Source organism: Cryptomeria japonica, chromosome 10 (genome assembly GCF_030272615.1).
Source record: "Cryptomeria japonica chromosome 10, Sugi_1.0, whole genome shotgun sequence".
In the NCBI taxonomy this organism is placed as follows: domain Eukaryota; kingdom Viridiplantae; phylum Streptophyta; class Pinopsida; order Cupressales; family Cupressaceae; genus Cryptomeria; species Cryptomeria japonica.
The window spans coordinates 791,936,369-791,958,707 of NC_081414.1; the positions used below are offsets into that span (position 1 = coordinate 791,936,369).

Here is a 22,339-nt window from a genome sequence, read left to right on the forward strand (position 1 = left end):
TGATCTCTGTACCATTATGTGGGAACTTGATACATTGATGGTAGGTAGATGGAACAGCTTGCATGGCATGTATCCAAGGTCTCCCTAATAATAGATTATATGGCAGAGGAAGGTCCAGAACCTGACAGATGATGTGCTTTACTACAGGGCCCACTCGGATTGGTAGTACCACAGCTCCTTTGGATGAACGCTCTGCATCATCATAGGCCTTGATGGTGATCTTCTTGTGAGGATCCACTGATTCTATTGCATATCCCAATGTTGTGACCAACTGTAGTGTGCAAATGTTCAGGCCTGCTCCATTATCGATCAAGACGCGCTTGATCCTGTGTTGGTTGATAAAGCCTTCAATGTGTAGTGAAGCATTATGAGGTTGTTGGAAGGAAGAGTTGTCACTTTTGGAAAAAGTGAGACAAGGTGATGACTTTAGATTTCCAACCATGGCTTGAAACTGGTCCGTATTCAGGTTTGCAGGGACTGACGCCTCTTGGAGTGCTTGATCCAAGATTGTTTTATGAGATGGTGATAGGCGCAAAAGCTCTAAAATGGATATAAGCGCAGGGGTTTTGTCTAATTGTTCCACAAGATTGTATTGCTTTGGGATGGAGGTGGTGCCTTGTGGAGCTGCCTTTATGGTAACTTTGCCACGACGCGTAACAACATTGCAATTTGAGGTGGGATTTTTGAAGGTTATAGTTGCAATTTGTTCACTGGCATCATACTGGTGATTTACAGTGTAGTTATACGCAGCCTGCGTATAATCAGTGGTATCAATGCCTCGCCGGGAAGTGGAAGGACCCCTTTGATCTTGTGATGGAAGTGGATTCTTGAACATCAGATGATCATTATTTGTTGTTTTTGGGTCATGTCTTTCAATCTCAATTTCTCCTCGATCAATAAGATCCTGAATGAGATCTTTCAATCGGTGACAATTACTTGTCTTGTGTCCTCTTCCTTGATGGAACTCACAGTGTTCAGTATCTCTCCACCATGCTGGTTTGACTAGAGGCTCGTAGTTGGATAGTTTAGGTAGAGTGACCAAATTCTGAGAAATGAGTTGTCGCAACACTGTTTCAATGGGTTCCCCTAAGGGAGTGTATGTTCGTTTTTGTTTTTGTGGATGAGGTCTTGGTTCATCATGAGATGTGATGCGACCTTGATTAGGAGGAACATTTGTGTTATTCTGAGGTGGAGGATTTTGTCTTGCAAACTGAACCACAGGTTGTGCATTTTGGATAGTTCGAGCATCCACAACTCCATCATTGACGATATTCTTGTTTTTGTTCCAGAAGTTCGGTTTATCACTATTGAAGCGCGGGCGAGGACCATCTTTTGGTTCATTAAAGATTTTGATGAGTCCTTTCTTGATGAGTGCCCTTTCACATTTTAAACCCTTGGTGATCATATCGTTAAAAGAGTCTGTGTCTTTGACATCCAGGTGAAATTCCATTTCTTCGTTTAAGTTGGAAATGAAAATTTCCACTAGTTCTCGTTCAGGTAACTGAAGAGAACATCTGCTAGACATTTGGCGCCATCGTTACAAGAATACTGAGAATAGTTCACCTGGTTTTTGTTTGGTGTTGCACAGATCAGCCATGGTGATGTCGCGTTCAATGTTATGAGAGTAATGAGCGAGGAATTTTTGGATAAGTTCCTCAAATGTTCTAATGCCACCTGGTAGTCGGGAAAACCATGATGTGGTTGTTCCTCTCAAGCTTTGGGGAAAAAGGCGCATTAGGTAGGTGTCTTCATATGCTACTTCAAGACAAGCGGAATAAAATTCTCTGACATGATCACGAAGATCTCCCTTTCCCCTATATTTTTCAAATTTGGGTGTTTCGAATCCTCTTGGAAAGGGTGGCATATAAAGATTTCTATCAAAAGGATAAGGACAGATGTCATTGAGTGAAAATTGGTTAATCTTGACACCACTATGAAGTTGTTGGGCGAGATTCTCGACTTGTTGCCGCAACATCTCCATTTCATTTGGAGGAGGAGGTGGTGGGTTACCTCGAGGGATGTTATATCTGATGGGATCTCTACCCCTTTCCTCCTCATGGCGACTTTGTCTTTCTGATGCTTGTCTTAATTGGGCAAGATCAAAGTCTGAGGGGAGTTTGGCTCCTTCTTGAGCGAGTTTTAAGAAGTGAGCATCTGCATTGCTCCTGAGTATTTCGTCAAACAATCTATTAAAGAGAGGGTTATGCTGAGCCCTTTCTATTGTTGCAGGAGTAGGAGTACTTGGGTTTTCGTCATTTGCATTTCCTCCAAGTGCTTCTTGGAATTCATTGAGATTTTCCTATTCTTCTTCTTCTATTTCTATTTCTCATTGCCGTGACTGCGATCGGGTTTGGGCCATTTTGTTTATGAGTCTTTGTTGAAATTGCATAAAAATGATGATGAGTTTTTGATGAAATGAGAGATTTGATGATTGGTGAATTGTGTTGCATGTGGATCTCTTAACACTTTTAAGGTAGATGTAACCGAAATTTCTTCTTCGAATTGCTTGCTTGTTTGATAAGATTTGATGTGATAAGATGTAGAGAAATTTGAGATGTGTTACAGATTGAACTACCTAGTAATGAGAGGATTCACTCATGAACTAGTTTTAACCTGCGTAGATGTGTCTCTTAGGATGAGCTTATCCTAGATGTAGAAACAATCTAAAAAGTGATGTGATGTGTTTGATTTCAAGCAATATCTAAAAAGGGATCTTGGGACAAGAATCTCTTAATGTTTTGAGAGTTGGAACGGATTGATGATGAAGTAATGATGTATGAGTGAGATGATGGATGAAAATGTTTTCAACTTCAATAAAAACTTTGTGTTACAAATGGGACAAACTCTATCTCTTCCCTTTCGGGTGTTGGTGGTATTTCTCGAGCTGTGTTGTATGTGATACAGACGTTTGGGAAAAAGTTGGGATTAATCTTACCTCCTTGGTTTTTGTGATAACTCAGAGCTCTATATTGCATAAAAGCTCTGCGGTTCAATGATTCTGAATCAAATTTGTTTGTTTTTCCTTGAAGGTAGAGATGCATGTGACGCAGAAATACTCTATGTGAGACAAAGATTTGTCTATTTATATAGAAGAATTTCCTCCTTTTGATCAAAGCCTTTGAGCTCAATGGTATTCTTTTCAAGTTGATATTCTGATGACGCTTCTTCTTTCGTAAGATGTGAAGAATGGTCATAAAATTTGACTCTTTGTTGTTTGTACCTTGTTTTTGATGTTTTTGGTTGTTTTGACAGATGTTTGGTTGGATGAATACTTTGTTTTTGGGAAGTGATTTTCTGATTTTTCTTTGACAAGAAAACAAAGCAAACACACAAACACAAGAATGTTGCCTCAAAGGCACAAATGAGTATGGGTCTTAGATCAACCCAATCCTTGGACTTGTATATGACCCTTCCTTTAGATTTATTTTAAGGTGTATTTCCAAAGCCTGAAGTCGGCTCAATTTGCACTAGGTCTGTAAAACGAACTCACTTCAAACACTTTTTATCCCTAAGGTCAAATGGCCAGTTGTGATAAATTTAGCCCACATCTTGATATTTCTTCGACTTTGGTACTACATACCTTATGAATCCCGCCGTGGCAGGTAAGGATGTGATATACTAAGTCTTGCACGAGCATAACAAATAGATGATCCCTATGATGGGGGAGTCACCACTTTTATCAAGCCACAAGTGACTTTTCAAAAAGCTATGTTTCTACTCAAGGAAATATGTATGGTGAGTATCTTGGGAGCAAAACCATCTATGCTCTTGCACTAAATTATATCGCAAATATCCTCAATCAATAGAATGGGTGGGCTACTACTTAAAGGTGTTTAGTCATGTTCGATGTTTTTGGACATAAGTTCATTCTACAGTGACTCACTTAAGAGCCTTGTAACTGGTGGTGGGGCCCATTTGTCCTTTCGGCCAGTTACACTGTAGGAACAGCTATACCCAAGGCTACAGCTTTCGCTCACACCTGATTTCTATAGCGGCTCAAAGGATTTACCGCTCAAGGTCGTTCCCAAGAGTGATGTGTCTCTTGGCAGGCCTCTCTTAAAAAGATAAATTTTTTGAGTGTTACTAACACTTTTCTCTTGCACCTAGGACCACGAAAGCCAAGGGAGAGGATAGTGTGTGTTAGAAGTAGGACCACTCGACCAACTCTTTGCACAAGTGTGCCAAGCTTGAAAAACACTTGTTCTTTTTAATCTATCATTGCAATGTGATCTAACTATTTGGAGATGTTGCTCCAACAGTCATGGTGTTCTTTTTAACTTCAAAGGCAAAATATTTTGTAAACTAGGAACTTTGAAATCCTAGTCAATTGAATTGAAAACACATCTTGCTTGAAGTAAAATTGCTTTAAAAATGAGACAAGTTGATTGTGAATTTTATTTGCACCAAAAATGGAAGTGTGGATTGTGAGTTTTATCTTGATGCAAGAAATAAAATTTGCCTTGTTGATTTTAAGCACCAAACGAAGTTTGTTTCCTAACTTGCAAAAAAAATAAAGTTGTTTTTGTATAAGTTTGTGGTTCTTTTTACCTTGGAACAATGAAATTCTTTTTAAGAGCCCCAAACAAATGTGTGATTCTTTTTTAAAAGCCCAAATTTGAAATGTGAAGTTAATTTTAAACCAAAATAAAAAGTGAATTCATTTTTAAAACCAACTTCAAAAACAAGTTAGTAAAAAATATAAATCTACTTTTTAATCTAATTTAAATTTGCACAAAAGAGAAAAATAGTTAGTAAAATCCGCCTATTTGGTGGGCTTCTACAAGCCTAATTTTTTTTTTTTTGGTTTTTTTTTTTGTTACAAGGTGATTTGTACAACGTTTTGTTACAATAGCGCTAGTCTGCGTTTGAACAGAGGCACTATTTAACACAAACGCACTAAAAGAAAGGAAAAGACAAAGAAGGAAAAAGCACTGAAACAGGGTGAATAGCGCCAAAATAATATCAAACGCACCAAAACAGTGTCAAAAGCACAACCTGTGTGACATTTTCAACATTCAAACATGTTATTGGTTAAAAAAAAAAAAGTTGATCTTTTTGGTGTTTGGATTCACGTCGAGTTCACCAAATGATGCTCTGCAAAAAGGATTAGAAAATCTGTTTGATGGCAACACACACAAGAGCACAAGAAACAAACGTTAGTGTTAGCAACAAAAGATTATCCTAAACAGGCATATCAAGAGAGATATTAAGCATGAAATAGAAAGCATATAAACATAGAATGAAATAGCTAATCAAGATGCTCATAGTTGCTCCTCCCTTGTTCCTCTCCTCTCCAAGTCCCAAATGAGTGTAGCTCTCAGCAGCTTTTTGCACTATGGATGCTTATGGAGGATTGAGATTTAATATTAAGCTTCAAATATGAAATGAAAAGCTAAATACTATGCTATTGATGCTAAAATGATTGATTTTACCAAAAAGATAAGATTTTAGTTATGCTATGCTAAATGCTCTCTAAAAATGTCTATAGCCTAAATGCATACAAGTTTTCAGGATCTGGATTATGAAGGAATGGACTCTATTTATAGGAAAAATGGAGCAATGGATGGCCAGGATTGAAAGGTTTAATCAAGGGTCAAGCTTGAAAGTTGGGGATCCATGTGCACAATTTGCACCAATGAAATGGTGACAAGTGTCAACATAAGATTGGGTTGAGAGAAGAGGTTGGAGGCATTAAATGCCTGAGGAAACCTCATGGTTATCTAGAAGGTAAGGGTCAAGCCTAAATTAGGATTACCCACTGGATTAGGAGTCAATGCAAGAATAAACCTTTGTGCAAATGATTAAGAGATAATCATGGTCAAAGCATTAAAGGCTTGATGAGACCCTTGGGTTGGGTAGAGGTTGAGTCAAAACAAATGTTTTGAAGACTTTGTGGATTAAGTGGTTGAAGGTTGGAAGCTTTCAAAGGTTATCCAATACTTTGAGACATTTAGTGGTTGAAGGTTGAAAGCCTTTAATGGTTATCAAAGACTTTTAGGCTTTGAGAAGTGACTCCATTTTGCTTAGGAATGTGACAATAATTAGGGGATGGATTAGGTTAATTAGGAAGGGGTTAGAAGAATCTAGAAGGGGATTAGATTTTGCAAGTGGATTTGGTGGGTGAGGGAAAATAGGATTTTATTTAAAATAAAAATTCATTTATTTCAATAAATGTGTGCAAGTTGTATTTGGATAAATATTCAAATAAATATTAATTTATTTAAATGAAAAAAAGGAAGATAAAGCATTAAAATGCTTGAAGACTTTGAGGGGAACCATTAAAGGCTTGAAGACTTTAAGGGAAGACATTAAGTTTGAAGACTTCAAAGCCATCAAATTTGAAGACTTTAAGGGAAACCATTAAAGGCTTAAGAAGACTATAGAAGGAAGCCATCAAGTTTGAAGACTTTAAAGGAAACCATTAAAGGTTTCAAGTGGGTGAGGATAAATAGGATTTTTAAATAAATAATTTATTTAAAATAGTTGTGCAACTTGCATTTGTAGGAAAATGCAAGTGGGTGGAGGATAAAGGTGATTTAAATAAATGATTTATTTAAAATAGTTGTGCAACTTGCTTTTGTAGGAAAATACAAGTGGGTGGAGGATAAAGGTGATTTAAATAAATGATTTATTTATTTAAATGTGAGAGGTGGGATTTTGGGGGATTTAAATAAATATTAATTTATTTAAATGTGAGAGGTGGGATTTTGGGGGATTTAAATAAATATTAATTTATTTAAATGTGAGAGAAGATTTAATTAAACAAATATGATTTATTTATTTAATTAATGGTATGAATTTGGTTAAGTGAATTAAATCAAATAAATTGAATAATTTATTTAATTAATAGGAGAAGAGAGTTAAGATGAATTAATTAAATATTAATTTAATTAATTATTAATTGATGGTTAAATAATCAAATAAATACTAAGTATTCATTTAATTAAGTGGACAGATTTATGTGACTACAAATGTAAATGCAAAAAATTGTAATATCAATCATATTTGGATATATGTACATGACTTGTATTTTTCGACTACTCGAGGCATTGTAATATAAAAAATTGTGTTTTTATCTTGTTTTGTGTGATTTTATGTAAATAATGTCATTTTGGACCATTAGAGATTACATGGGATAATTTTGTGAAGTTTTAGGCTAATATGGTAAAAGATGTAAAACTTGCTCATTTGTTGTCAATCACTCAAAGTGTGAAAAATTGTCAAAATTTAGCATCATTTTTATTGATGTTAGTGACATGTAAGAATGAGCCATCTGATCCTATGGGTTCATGAGATGGAACTGTAAAAAATCCTCTCTTGGTTTAGGTAGACTCTGACCCAATTGCTTGTGGCGACACTTTCTTGGTTGCGACAAAAAGCGTCACATGAGTTCAATGAAAAGTTGCACAATGCCCCATCTTTCAATCCACTCATTGCGGCGTCGAACCGTTAGTGTGTACGCATCCGGGTGGCCAATTTTAAGCTAGGAATGTCTTCGTTCCTCTATCGAACTCAACCAATCGATGCGGGCCACACCCTGGCAGCAAAATCCCTAAAGTGCTCAAAGTGTAAAAAATTGTCAAAATTCGGCATCACATTTCTCAACCTTGGTGACATGTAAGAAATGAGTCGTCTGATCCTATTAGGTCATGTTACGAAACTCTAAAAAATCCTCTCTCGGTTTAGGTAGAGTCGGATCTAATTGATCGTGGCAACACTTTCTCGGTTGTGACAAAAAGCGTCACATGAGTACAATGAAAAGTTGCACAATGCCCCATCTTTCAATCCGCTTGTCGTGGCACCAAACCGTCAGCTCATACGCGTCTAGGTGCTCGGGTTTACGCTAGGAATGCCTTCGTTTTGCCATCCAACTCGTCTGATCGATGCGGGCCACACCCTAGCAGCGAAATCGCTTAAGTGCTCAAGTTGCTCAAAGTTGTCAATATTCGGCATCGCGTTTCTCGACGCCCATTAATCATAAGAATGAGTCATCTGATCCTACGGGGTTGTGTTATGGAACTCTAAAATAGCCTCTCTCGGTTTCAGAAGACTCAGATCCAATTTCTCGTTGTGACACTTTCTCGGTTGTGATAAAAAACATCACATCAGTACAATGAAACATTGTACAATGCCCCATCTTTCAATCCACTCGTTGCGGCACTGACTCGTTAGCTTGTATACGTCCAGATGGCCAGGTTTATGCCAGGAATGCCTTCATTTTTCTCTCCAACTCGTACGATTGATGTGGGCCACACCCTAGCAACGAAATCGCTTTTCTCTTTTAATACATGCTCTTGTACCATCATGCTCCCTAAACAAGCCTCTCTCAGTTTAGGTAGACTCGTATCCAATTGCTCATGGTGACACTTTCTTGGTTGCGACAAAAAGCATCAAATGAGTTCAATGAAAAGTTGCACAATGCCCCATCTTTCAATCCGCTCGTTGTGGCACCGAACTGTTAGCTCGTATGCGTCGGGGTGGCCGGGTTTATGCTAGGAATGCCTTTGTTTTTCTCTCCAACTCGTCTGATCGATGCGGGCCACACCCTAGTAGCGAAATCGCTTAAGTGCTCAAGTTGCTCAAAGTTGTCAATATTCGGCATCGCGTTTCTCGACGCCCATTAATCATAAGAATGATTCGTCTGATCCTACGGGGTCATGTTATGGCACTCTAAAAAAGCCTATCTCGGTTTCGGAAGACTCAGATCTAATTGCTCATGGCGACACTTTCTCGGTTGCGACAAAAAGCGTCAGATGAGTTCAATGAAAAGTTGCACAACGCCCCATCTTTCAATCCGCTCGTCGTGGCACTGAACCATCAGCTCGTACTCATTTGGGTGGCCCGATTTACACTATAAATGCCTTCGTTTTTCTTTCCAACTCGTCCGATCGATGCGGGCCACACCCTAGCAACTAAATTGCATAAGTGCTCAAGTTGCTCAAAGTTGTCAATATTCAACATCGCGTTTCTCGATGCCTGTTAATCATAAGATTGAGTCATTTGATTCTACGGGGTCATGTTATAGCACTCTAAAAAAGCCTGTCTTGGTTTAGGTAGACTCGGATCCAATTGCTCGTGGCGACACTTTTTCTGTTGTGACAAAAAGCGTCAGATGAGTTCAATGAAAAGTTGCACAATGCCCCATCTTTCAATCCACTCATCGCAACACCGAACTGTCAGCTCATACACATCTAGGTGCTCGAGTTTACGCTAGGAATGCTTTCATTTTTCCCTCCAACTCGTCCGATCGATGGGGGCCACACCCTAGCAGCGAAATCGCTTAAGTGCTCAAGTTGGTCAAAGTTGTCAATATTCGGCATCGCGTTTCTTGACGTCTGTTAATCATAAGAATGAGTCATCTGATCCTACGGGGTTGTGTTATGGAACTCTAAAATAGCCTCTCTCGGTTTAGGTTGACTCGGATCCAATTGCTCATGGCGACACTTTCTCGGTTGCGAGAAAAAGCGTCAGATGAGTTCAGTGAAAAGTTGCGCAATGCCCTATCTTTCAATCTTTTTGTCACCGCACTAAACCGTCAGCTCGTATGCGTCAGGGTAGCCTAGTTTATACTAGGAATTCTTTCATTTTTCTCTCCAACTCATCCGATCGATGCGGGCCACATCCTAGCAGTGAAATCGCTTAAGTGCTCAAGTTGCTCAAAGTTGTCAATATTTGGCATCGTGTTTCTCAGTGCCCGTTAATCATAAGAATAAGCCATCTGATCCTACGGGGTCATGTTATGGCACTCTAAAAAAGCCTCTCTCGGTTTCAGAAGACTCGGATCCAATTGCTTGTGGCGACACTTTCTCAGTTGTGACAAAAAGCATCAAATGAGTTCAATGAAAAGTTGCACAATGCCTCGTCTTTCAATCCGCTCATCACGACACCGAACCATCATCTTGTATGCATCTGGGTGGCTGGGTTTACGCTAGGAATGCCTTCATTTTTCTCTCCAACTCGTCCGTCGATGTGGGCCATGCCTTAGCAACGAAATCGCTTAAGTGCTCAAATTGCTCAAAGTTGTCAATATTCGGCATCGTGTTTCTCGACGCCTGTTAATCATAAGAATGAGCCATCTGATCCTATGGGGTCATGTTATGGAGCTCTAAAAAAGCCTCTCTCGGTTTAGGTAGACTTGGATCCAACTACTCGTAGAGACACTTTCTCGGTTGTGACAAAAAGTGTCAGATGAGTTTAATGAAAAGTTGCACAATGCCCCATCTTTCAATCTGCTCGTCGCGACACTGAACCATCATCTCGTACGCATCTGGGTGGCTAGGTTTACTCTAGGAATGCCTTCATTTTTCTCTCCAACTCATCTGATCGATGCAGGCCACACCCTAGCAACGAAATCGCTTAAGTGCTCAAGTTGCTCAAAGTTGTCAATATTCGGCATCGAGTTTCTCAGTGCCCATTAATCATAAGAACAATCCATCTGATCCTATGGGGTCGTGTTATGGTACTCTAAAAAATCCTCTCTCGGTTTAGGCAGATTCTGATCCAATTGCTCGTGGCGACACTTTCTCGGTTGCGAGAAAAAGCGTCAGATGAGTTTAATGAAAAGTTGCACAATGCCCTATCTTTCAATTCTTTTGTCACCGCACCGATCCGTCAGCTCGTACGTGTCCGGGTGGCTAGGTTTACGCTAGGAATGCCTTTGTTTTTATCTCCAACTAGTTCGATCGATGCGGGCCACACCCTAGCAGGGAAATCGCTTAAGTGGTCAAGTTGCTCAAAGTTGTCAATATTCGACATCGCGTTTCTCGGTGCCCGCTAATCATAAGAATGATTCGTCTGATCCTACAGGGTTGTCTTATGGCACTCTAAAAAATCCTCTCTTGGTTTCGGTAGACTCGGATCCAATTGCTCTTGGCGACACTTTCTCAATTGTGACAAAAAGCGTCAAATGAGTTCAATGAAAAGTTGCACAATGACCCATCTTTCAATCCGCTCGTCGTGGCACCAAACCATCAGCTCATACGCATCGGGGTGGCCGGGTTTACACTAAGAATGCCTTCGTTTTTCTCTCCAACTCGTCCGATCAATGCATGCCACACCCTAGCAACGAAATCATTTAAGTGCTAAAGTTGCTCAAAGTTGTCAATATTCAGCATCGCGTTTCTCGGTGCTCGTTAATCATAAGAATGAGGTATCTTATGGCACTCTAAAAAATCCTCTCTTGGTTTAGGTAGACTCGAATCCAATTGCTCGTGGTGACACTTTCTCGGTTGCGATAAAAAGCGTCAGATGAGTTCAATGAAAAGTTGCACAATGCCCCATCTTTCAATCCGCTCATCACGTCAGCTCGTACGCGTCTGGGTGGCTGTGTTTACGTTAGGAATGCCTTCATTTTTCTCTCCAACTTGTCCGATCGATGTGGACCACACCCTAGCAGCGAAATCGCTTAAGTGCTCAAGTTGTTCAAAGTTATCAATATTCGGCATCGCATTTCTTGGTGGCCATTAATCATAAGAATGAGTCATTTGATCCTATGGGGTCGTGTTATGGTACTCTAAAAAAGCCTCTTTTGGTTTAGGTAGACTCAGATCCAATTGCTCGTGGTGACAAAAAGCATCAGATGAGTTTAATGAAAAGTTGCACAATGCCCCATCTTTCAATTTGCTCGTTGCGACACTGAATCGTCAGCTCGTTTGCATCGAGGTGACCGGGTTTACACTAGGCATGCCTTTGTTTTGCTCTTGTCTGATCGATGTGGGCCACACCCTAGTAGCGAAATCGCTCAAGTGCTCAAGTTGCTCAAAATTGTCAATATTCGGCATCGCGTTTCTCAGCTCTTGTTAATCATAAGAATGAGTCGTTTGATCCTACGAGGTCGTGTTATGGATTTCTAAAACAGCTCATCTCGGTTTAGGTAGACTCGGATCAAATTTCTCGTGGCGATACTTTCTCGGTTGCGACAAAAAACGTTAGATGAGTTCAATGAAAAGTTGCACAATGCCCCATATTTCAATCTGCTTGTCGCGACACCGAATCGTAATTTCGTACGCATCAGGGTGGCCAGGTTTACGCTAGGAATGCCTTCATTTTTCTCTCCAACTTGTTCGATCGATGCGGGCCACACCCTAGTAGCAAAATCACTTAAGTGTTCAAGTTGCTCAAAGTTGTCAATATTTGGCATCGCATTTCTCAGCGCTCGTTAATCACAAGAATGAGTTGTCTGATCCTATAGGGTTGTGTTATGGTACTCTAAAAAAGGCTCTCTCGGTTTAGGTAGACTCGGATCCAATTGCTTGTGGCAACACTTTCTCGGTTGCGACAAAAAGCGTCAGATGAGTTCAGTGAAAAGTTGCACAATGCCCCATCTTTCAATCCGCTCGTCGCGGCACTGAACCGTCAGCTCATACGCGTTGGGGTAGCTGGGTTTACGCTAGGAATTCTTTTGTTTTTCTCTTGAACTCGTCTGATCGATGCGGGCCACACCCTAGCAGCGAAATCACATAAGTGCTCAAGTTGCTCAAAGTTGTCAATATTCGACATCGCGTTTCTAGATGCCTGTTAATTATAAGAATGAGTCATCTAATCCTATGGGGTTGTGTTATGGCACTCTAAAATAGCCTCTCTCAGTTTCGGAAGACTCGGATCCAAATGCTCGTGGCGATACTTTCTTGGTCGCGACAAAAAGCATCAGATGAGTACAATGAAAAGTTGCACAATGCCCCATCTTTCAATCCGCTCGTCGTGGCACCGAACCGTTAGCTCATACGCGTCTAGGTGGTTGGGTTTACACTACGAATGCCTTCATTTTTCTCTCCAACTCGTTTGATCGATGTGGGCCACACCCTAGTAGCAAAATCGCTTAAGTGCTCAAGTTGCTCAAAGTTGTCAATATTCGGCATCGCGTTTCTCGGCGCCTGTTAATCAAAAGAACGCATCGTCTGATCCTACAGGGTCATGTTATGGCACTCTAAAAAAACATCTTTCGGTTTAGGTAGACTCAGATCCAATTGCTCATGGCGACACTTTCTCGGTTGCGACAAAAAGTTGCACAATGCCTCATCTTTCAATCCGCTCGTTGCGATACCAAATCTTTAGCTTGTTTGTGTCGTGGTGGCAGGGTTTACGCTAGGAATGCCTTCATTTTTCTCTCCAACTCGTTCGATCGATGTGGGCCACACCCTAGCAGCGAAATCGCTTAAGTGCTCAAGTTGCTCAATGTTGTCAATATTCGACATCCTATTTCTCGACGCCCATTAATTATAAGAATGAGCCATTTGATTCTACAGGGTTGTGTTATGGCAGTCTAAAATAGCCTCTCTCGGTTTTGAAAGAATCGAATCCAATTGCATGTGGCGACACTTTCTCGGTTACGACAAAATGCGTCAGATCAGTACAATGAAAAGTTGCACAATGCCCCATCTTTTAATCCGCTCATCGCAGAATCGAACCATCATCTCGTACGTGTCCAGGTGGCCGGTTTTACGCTAGGAATGCCTTTGTTTTTCTCTCCAACTCGTTCGATCAATGCAGGCCACACCCTAACAGCAAAATCGCTTAAGTGCTCAAGTTGCTCAAAGTTGTCAATATTCGGCATCGCGTTTCTCAACGCTCGTTAATCATAATAATAAGTTGTCTGATCCTACGAGGTCATGTTATGGCACTCTAAAAAAGCCTCTCTCGGTTTAGGTAGACTCAAATCCAATTGCTCATGGTGACACTTTCTTGGTTGCGACAAAAAGCGTCAAATGAGTTCAATGAAAAGTTGCACAATGCCTCATCTTTCAATCCGCTCGTCGCAACACTGAACCATCAGCTTGTACGCGTCGGGGTGGTCAGGTTTATGCTAGGAATTCCTTCATTTTTCTCTCCAACTAGTCGGATCGATGCGAGGCACACCCTAGCAGCGAAATCGCTTAAGCGCTCAAGTTGCTCAAAGTTGTCAATATTCGGCATCGCGTTTCTCGGCGCCCGTTTATCATAAGAATGAGTCATTTGATCCTACGGGGTCATGTTATGGCAATCTAAAAAATCCTCTCTCAGTTTAGGTAGACTTGGATCCAACTGCTCGTGGAAACACTTTCTCGGTTGCGACAAAAAGCGTCAGATGAGTTCAATGAAAAGTTGCACAATGCCCCATCTTTCAATTTGCTCGTCGCAACATCAAATCTTCAGCTTGTGCGCGTCAGGGTGGCTGGGTTTATGCTAGGAATGCCTTCGTTTTTCTCTCCAACGCGTCTGATTGATGCAAGCCACACCCTAGTAGCGAAATCGCTTAAGTGCTCAAGTTGCTCAAAGTTGCCAATATTTGGCATCCCGTTTCTCGGCACTCGTTAATCATAAGAATGAGTCGTTTGATCCTATGGGGTCATTTTATGGCACTCTAAAAAAGCCTATCTTAGTTTCAGAAGACTCGGATCTAATTTCTCGTGGCGACACTTTCTCGGTTGCGACAAAAAGCGTTAGATGAGTTCAATGAAAAGTTGCACAATGCCTCATCTTTCAATCCGCTCGTCGCAACACTGAACCATCAGCTTGTACGCGTCGGGGTGGTCAGGTTTATGCTAGGAATTCCTTCATTTTTCTCTCCAACTCGTCTGATCAATGCGGGCCACACCCTAGTAGCAAAATCGCTTAAGTGCTCAAGTTGCTCAAAGTTGTCAATATTCGGCATCGTGTTTCTCGACGCTCGTTTATCATAAAAATGAATCATCTTATCCTACGGGGTCATGTTATGGCACTCTAAAAAAGCCTCTCTCGGTTTAGGTAGACTTGGATCCAGTTGCTCGTGGAAACACTTTCTCGGTTGCGACAAAAAGCGTCATATGTGTTCAATGAAAAGTTGCACAATGCCCCATCTTTCAATCCGCTCGTCGCGGCACTGAATCTTCAACTCGTACACATCGGGGTGGCTGGGTTTACACTAGGAATGCCTTCATTTTTCTCTCCAATGCGTCTGATCGATGCAAGCCACACCCTAGCAGCGAAAATCGCTTAAGTGCTCAAGTTGCTCAAAGTTGTCAATATTCGACATCGCATTTCTCGGTGCTCGTTAATCATAAGAACGAGTCTTTCTGATCCTATGGGGTCATTTTATGGCACTCTAAAAAAGCCTATCTCAATTTTGGAAGACTCGGATCCAATTTCTCGTGGCGACACTTTCTTGGTTGCGTCAAAAAGCGTTAGATGAGTTCAATGAAAAGTTGCACAATGCCCCGTCTTTCAATCCACTCGTCGTCACACCGAACCGTTAGCTCGTACACATCTGGGTGGTTGGGTTTATGCTAGGTTTTCCTTCGTTTTTCTCTCCAACTCGTCCGATCGATGCGGGCCACACCCTAGCAGCGAAATCGCATAAGTGCTCAAGTTGCTCAAAGTTGTCAATATTCGGCATCGCGTTTCTCAGCGCTCGTTAACCATATGAATGAGCCATCTTATCCTACGGGTTCATGTTATGGCACTCTAAAAAAGCCTCTCTCGGTTTCTGAAGACTCGGATCCAATTTCTCGTGGCGACACTTTCTTAGTTGCGACAAAAAGCATCATATGAGTTCAATGAAAAGTTGCACAATGCCTCATCTTTCAATCTGCTCGTCGTGGCACTAAACTGTCAGCTCGTACACATCTAGGTGGCCGGTTTTATGCTAGAAATGCCTTCATTTTTCTCTCCAACTCGTCCGATTGATGCGGGCCACACCCTACCGGCCATCCCATTTAAGTGCTCAAAGCGCGAAAAGTTGTCAAACTTCGGCGACGCGTTTCTCGACGCCCGTGAGACATATGAATGAGTCGTCTGATCCTACAGGGTCATGCTATGACACTCTATTAGGCTATGCATTAGATTAATAGACCTAAATACTCTTAATTATTATTAATTGTTGGGAGTCATTTAAAGTAGCTCTATTAGGATAAGCATTAGATGAATAGAAGTGTATGGGCTATGCAATTTTTTTAGAATGGGTGTTGGTACAATGGTGTCTTACATTGTATAGTTTTTATTCTTTCCATGTTTCCCTTATATAGTCTTATTTCGACTATAACTATTGATTTTGTGTTGATCCCTATAAGTTTGTGTCTTGGATTACAAACACATATTTAGGTTCAAAGTTTAATTAACAATAAACTTTGTGCAATTATTCATTTAATCATTTGTACTGCAATTATGGATAACCATGATAAATGATTTGCTTTAACCAAAAATCTACAAATCCATACAACATTATATACCGATAAAAGTATCAAATATATCCAATACAGACAAATAGGCTTGCCAAAAGCCATATGGACATAGAATGTCATGTATTCATAAAACAAAACATATGTTCAAAATTGCTATAAAGGCATACACCATGATATCGAATAAAGTCAAACAGGAGTTTGCCAAAAGCCATATGGAGATAGAATGTCACATATTTGTAATACAAAACATATGTTCAAAATTGCCATATAGGCATACAACATGGTATCCAATAAAGTCAAATAGGAGCTTGCAAAAAGCCATATGGACATAGAATGTCACGTATTCGTATGTTCAAAATTGCCATATAGGCATACAACATGGTATCCAATAAAGTCAAATAGGAGCTTGCCAAAAGCCATATGGACATAGAATGTTACATATTCGTAATACAAACATATGTTCAAAATTGCCATATAGGCATACAACATAGGACCATATTCTATTCATTTCCCTCTAGGGGAAGGAAACAGATCACAAGATATCTTTGGCTCTTGGGGGGATGGAGATGTATATGATGCAAGTATCTTTCGAGTACGCTCACTCGACCTCCTCTCCAGACTTTTTTGTAACTCCACCAGATATGATGAAAAGAATGATGTTAGCATATACAAAAATTGAATTTTAGAATGACATATAATAGAATAGTCACTTACCACATACAAATAATCATGATGTTCATCCACAACAGGTGCGCGTTCATGATCTGGAGTGACAAGCCCCTCGTGTAGGCATTGCAATATAAATTAAACTAAATACAAGTGTCATTAAAATTTTCAATAACATATTATTAAGATAACAAATGTAATGCTAAATTTACTAAATTTACAAAAATGTCTTATACTTCTGTCAAAGCAGTTGAACTTGCTACTGCTGTAGCAACACTGCGCTCCATTGATGCGCGAACAACAGGAGGAGTCTCTGATGTCAACATCTGAAAATTAAACAAAGTATATTGATCAATCACCAAAACTATCTATATTATTTAATAACAACATTAAAGATAAACTGCTTACCTGGTTGAAAGATTGTCGATGAAATACACTGCGAGGTGTTGATGTTGAAGCTCTAGCATCAAACTATTTGACATCCAAAATGAGTAATTAGAAAATCATTTACATAAGTTTCAACTATCTACATATAATAATTATATTTCTTCACTCATTGTATACCTGTGGAGTCGACGAAGTCGTGGAAAAGGGTGCTGCAGGAATGTTGCTAGTATTGTGAACACTTTGACCCTGATTTTTTATCATAATAATTTACTAATTTAGATATATTCTTAAATTTTCATATAAGATTTAATAAAAAGAATGAAATGAACTTGTAATGAAATTCACCTGGGTATCAATGTCAAATGTTTCGTTCAACAAGGATTCTGTCATAACAATGTTCTCTGTAGCAAACTCCGCTCCTACACGTTCATTCTCAGTACAATTAGGATCATAAGTGCAAAGAGAACCACAAGATCGACAAAAATGAGCTGGAACTCGATGCCTAGAAGAATCACCATCATCACTCGCATCACCCTCTACTAGAGGCCTAGCATACTGTATAAGGGTCTGAGTGAGTGAGCTAATGGAGTCTAGAGTTTCGACCTCAACACTCTCCTTCACAATGGAAGGAATAATAACATGCTCCACCATAGGTCTGGCCAAGGGTCTTGGTGGGAGATCTGGGTCACGTTGTGCACCCTCTCTATCATGTGAGGAACCCCCACCTCTACCTTGGAAATCTAGAAAATCAAAATAGTTTGGGATCTCATTAAGGACAAACTCACAGTACAGTTTTCTCAAAAAGTATTGGGGTACCTCATGATTATTGCATGGGGGTTGATCAAATACCATCCACCACCTATCCCAAAAATTGTTCTTAATCCCTTCATGATGACACCAATGAATAGGGAATCTCCTACATCCAGGGTGTAAAGGTTGATTCGTTCAGGGGTTCGTAAAAAGAGCACACAAGTCAAATTTATTAATTTTCTTTTTCTTCACTGCCGCATATGATGATTTGTCAGCATAAAATTGCTTTTGTTCTTCCTTCTTATTGGAATAAAAATTTATTTGCCCATTCATGGATTGTATGTGAGATACTATAGATTGCAAAGAACTGGCAAGGTTTGTTCTATGGGAGTTTGTTCCAGTGGGATCCTTTAGCCTTGTGATTAAACCTTCAAGCTCTTTTTGGCTATTTTCTATTTTACCTAATAGGTTTTCTTGTGTACCTATGGGATGTCTAGGGATTGTAGGAGGTTCTTGATGTGCTTCTTCTTCAATATGGTCTTCATGAGGAGGTGATTGAGTGTTTTCAAAATTTTCTTGTTTGATCTCATTTCCTGATAATGAAAATAAATTTAAATCAAGAAACCTAGTTTAATCTTCAAATTAATAAAAAAATGACAATAAGAAAACAAAAATGCATACCTCTTCGAGCTCTTTGATGGCGTGGCGGCATTTTGATGAGAGATGGACAACTTAGTGCCCAATATCAAGCTTCTACAAAGGGCGAGAGCAAGAAAATGGCAACCCAAATCGCCAAACGTGGGTTTGGGAGTGCAAAATGTATCCAAAATGCGGACTTATGTTTTTTATGGTTTGAAAAGGTCATATGGCGCGCACCCTATCACCTTATAGGGCGCGTGCCTTATGACAATTTAATTTTTTTTTTGAAGTGTGGCACCTTTTTGGTACCACAACTTCGTGCATACACCCATAGGCAATATATTCCTAATTGCTACTAAATTCTTATAGAGGCAAGTAGTGCAAATTCAAAACTTACCCTTTTCCATTGTTGGAACTTCAAGAATAGTATTATACATTTGAGGAAATGGCTATTCATCTATCGTGATGCATCATGATGGTTGGATGCTACATAATTGATGTTTTGAGTTCTCATGGATGAGGATTGTTTACAACCTATTCACTATATCATTGCCTCAAATGAATTTAACAACAATCATCATTGATGAGAAGTCAAAACTTCAATGTAACATCTAGTCATCATTGCCATGGTGCATCTTTATGACTGGAGAGTTGTTTCATACATTTTAGGAGCCATTAAATAAAATACTATTTGTTGAACCAACCACAAAAATTTCTTCCACCCTAGTCATGTTTCCATTTGTTTTAGCATACATTTCTTCAATTTTTAGGCAACTTAAAACTCTTTTCTCAAACGCTCTTTCTATTCCTTTCTTTATTTCTTTTTACTACAAACAGGGTATAATTATCCAGTGATATGCATACTTTCTCCTGCAATTGGGCATCTAAAATAATTTTGTTTGAAAGTACATTTGATCTTAAGTCGAATTATCTCAATACATTGTCTGAATTTCTTTATTGTTTTCTTTAACGCTATCTAGATTTAAGTGTAAAATTTTTAACCATCAATCAATATATATAATGATGGATTACAAAATGTGATCTGAAATATTGCTGATTAAAAAAATTCAATACTCAGCTTTTGTAGAATTGAAACATCGTGGAATAGAAGTTTTCAATTGTAAACTTCATTAGTCTGACGCTGGAATGAAATAAAAACACAGAAGTTAAAATCTTGGTATTAGTGATGCTTTAAAAACCTCTCTCTATATACGTGTATAACAACAGCTTCAAACGATGCTAAAATGTTATTGAAACGAAAATTTCATCGGGATTCCAGGTCCGGTCCTGACAGTTTGAAAACGCATAACAAATCGCGACTCTACTAGAGCTTTGAGAACATCTTCTTTCTGTTTTCCAAATACTGCTATGCCGTTTTCCATTGTCTTTTGAAGAAGCAAATCTCTCTCTTGTCCATGAACTTCCTCTACAAGCATCTGAAACAGTTCCAGGGAGATTGGAGAACTTGGATCGGCATGCCGCAATGACTCTGCCACTTCCAATTTTGTAGGAAGCAACCGTAATAGCACACTAAAATCAGGATATTTCATAGCAGCGGCATAAACATATTTGTAGATACAAGAAAATGAGGCACGTATGAGGTGCTTCTCTTTACTCTGGGCATCAATATTCTCCAACTGTACAGCGAATCCTACCATGGACTGTATGTCTCTGGATGAGACATTTGTTGGTTCAGCTTGATCAAACAGAGAGTTGTAAAAATTCTGAATAATATGACTCAGTTGCTCAAAAGACGGATCAAGAAACCCTTCCAAAACACACCGCTTACACTTACAGCGAAACCCTAAATGTATGAAATGGCTCTCGCGTTCCACCAGTGGAACAAAGTTTCTGAAGTAAGACACGGTTATTTCCTCTCCTGCAGCAATTTCTCTCACAGCTATAATGAACATTGCTTTTCCCACCACCATGCATTTAGCATTTGGAAAACATGAATGATTGATGAAAGATGGGAGCCCCCAAAACCCGCATTGCTCCATTTTGCTTGCCCTGTTCCAAAACCCTACCTTTCTGTTTACATCATGTTCATCCTCCACTGGTTTTTCTTCATCCTGGCTTATATGTGTGAGTAGATTGTTGAGCTCCATAGCCTTTCTGAGTTTAAAAGCGTCGATTCGCAAATTCTTCGGGGTTTCCCCAAATTTGTTCCAACTGCCGTTATTTACCCTGAACAACTCCATGTCGGGGACCTCTGCCTCCTGTATCCAAGCTGACTGAGTAAGGTGCTACAATTGCCTTAAAATCCTGGGGCATGACATTGCGCAAGTGGCCGTTTGCTCAACAGTGTCTTGAATAAAACCTTCAAGCACGCTGGCAGGGTTCCCTTTGCGACCAAAGGCCACCGGCCTGCGATAAATGCCGCTCATTGCAATTGCATTCTCCACGAGCAGAGTATCTCCGATCTCGACATCCTTGGTTACAAACAAACCTCGACCATGCACAGGCGACTTCTTAATAATTACCGGACCTATATAATTACTCAACTCTGGAATATCTTGCAGCTTGCAATCGTTTAGAAAATAGGCAGAGAGATCAAACTTACCCTGCTGGTTCTCTTCATTCAGCTTCTTCGATTTCTCATAGCAAGGCAATATTTCCTTTGCAGCTGGGAATTGCTCTAGTGCCAGTCGAAAACATGAACAGGCTAAGCTGTACTCCTTCAGCTCGTGCAAAGCCCTGCCCTTGCGAAAGAGGGACTTGAGATGTGAGGAATGAAGTTGCAGCGCTTTCTCGCAGTCTTCTACTGCTTTCCCGTACTCTTGCAACTATAACAATGCCTCTGCCCTGTTAGAGTAACAACTCACAAGAACATCTTTCAGAGCAGAGTCTATGCATTCAGAATAACATGCGATTGCCCCTTTCCAGTCCCCCTGTACAAACCGTTGGTTGCCTTTGGTCAGCAAATCAAGCAACTCTGAAACCTGAAGCGCTCCCAATATTCTCTGCATTTCTCCTGCATTGCTGTCCATATTTTCAATTTCTCTCACTGGACAAACGATAGCAAAATGCTATTGACGGCAGATAAAACATTCAAAACATAAGAAATGAGATAGGCAAACCAAAACATTAAACTAACCAGAAACCTGAGTGCGTAGAGAGGAAAATCGGGTAGGGGAAGGGGTCCAGTAGACCACCATGTTCCAATGACCTCACTCCTTCGTTTATTCAATTACTAACATTATAGAAATCGAAAAATAAAAAAAATCATTAATATATTTTACATGTATCAATAATAGTTTAAATTTGTAAATTTTGATTGAAAGTGTTGTGCAATTTTATTGGTATCATAGCGTATAACTAGAAAATTTGTACATTTAAGTATTGGCAGTTTTTGAGATGGTTGTAGTGCATGGTTACTAGGAAATGCACGGTTACTAGGAAATTTGTACATAAGTATTGGCAATTTTTGAGGTGGTTGTAGTGCATAGTTATCGAGGCATCTTTAAGTAGGTATTGAGTGACACTAATAAATGACCATTTTATGACCATTGTGTGCATAACGTATCCCACAACATTCGTCTTTACTACCTAGGAGCTAGAACAATAGCTATAAATAGTTAAGTTGCATACAAGGCAACCAAACAAAAATCGTTGAAATCAGAGGTACTGTTTAAAATCTATGGGTGCATAAAGTTAGCTATAATCACTATCGATGCTCTTCCACGAATTAAAAATTCTTTGTGAGTGATATAAATCTTTTATTAAGAATTAGAAAAGGAAAAACCAAAAAAAAAGAAGAAGAT

At 39.7% G+C, this 22,339-nt stretch overlaps 1 protein-coding gene across 1 annotated transcript; it reads right to left on the bottom strand.

Annotated features, from left to right (window-relative positions):
• Window positions 1-19,822: 19,822 nt before the first annotated feature.
• On the bottom strand, window positions 19,823-20,776 carry LOC131039205 (uncharacterized). The gene has a single exon (XM_057971886.2). The coding sequence runs from the start codon at window positions 20,774-20,776 to the stop codon at window positions 19,823-19,825; it is 954 nt and encodes a 317-aa protein (XP_057827869.2).
• Between the last annotated feature and the right edge of the window lie 1,563 nt (window positions 20,777-22,339).

What these genes read in the sequence shown, in the direction of transcription:
- LOC131039205 (XM_057971886.2), bottom strand. Translation starts at nt 20,776, where the DNA reads ATGGAGTTGTTCAGGGTAAATAACGGCAGTTGGAACAAATTTGGGGAA.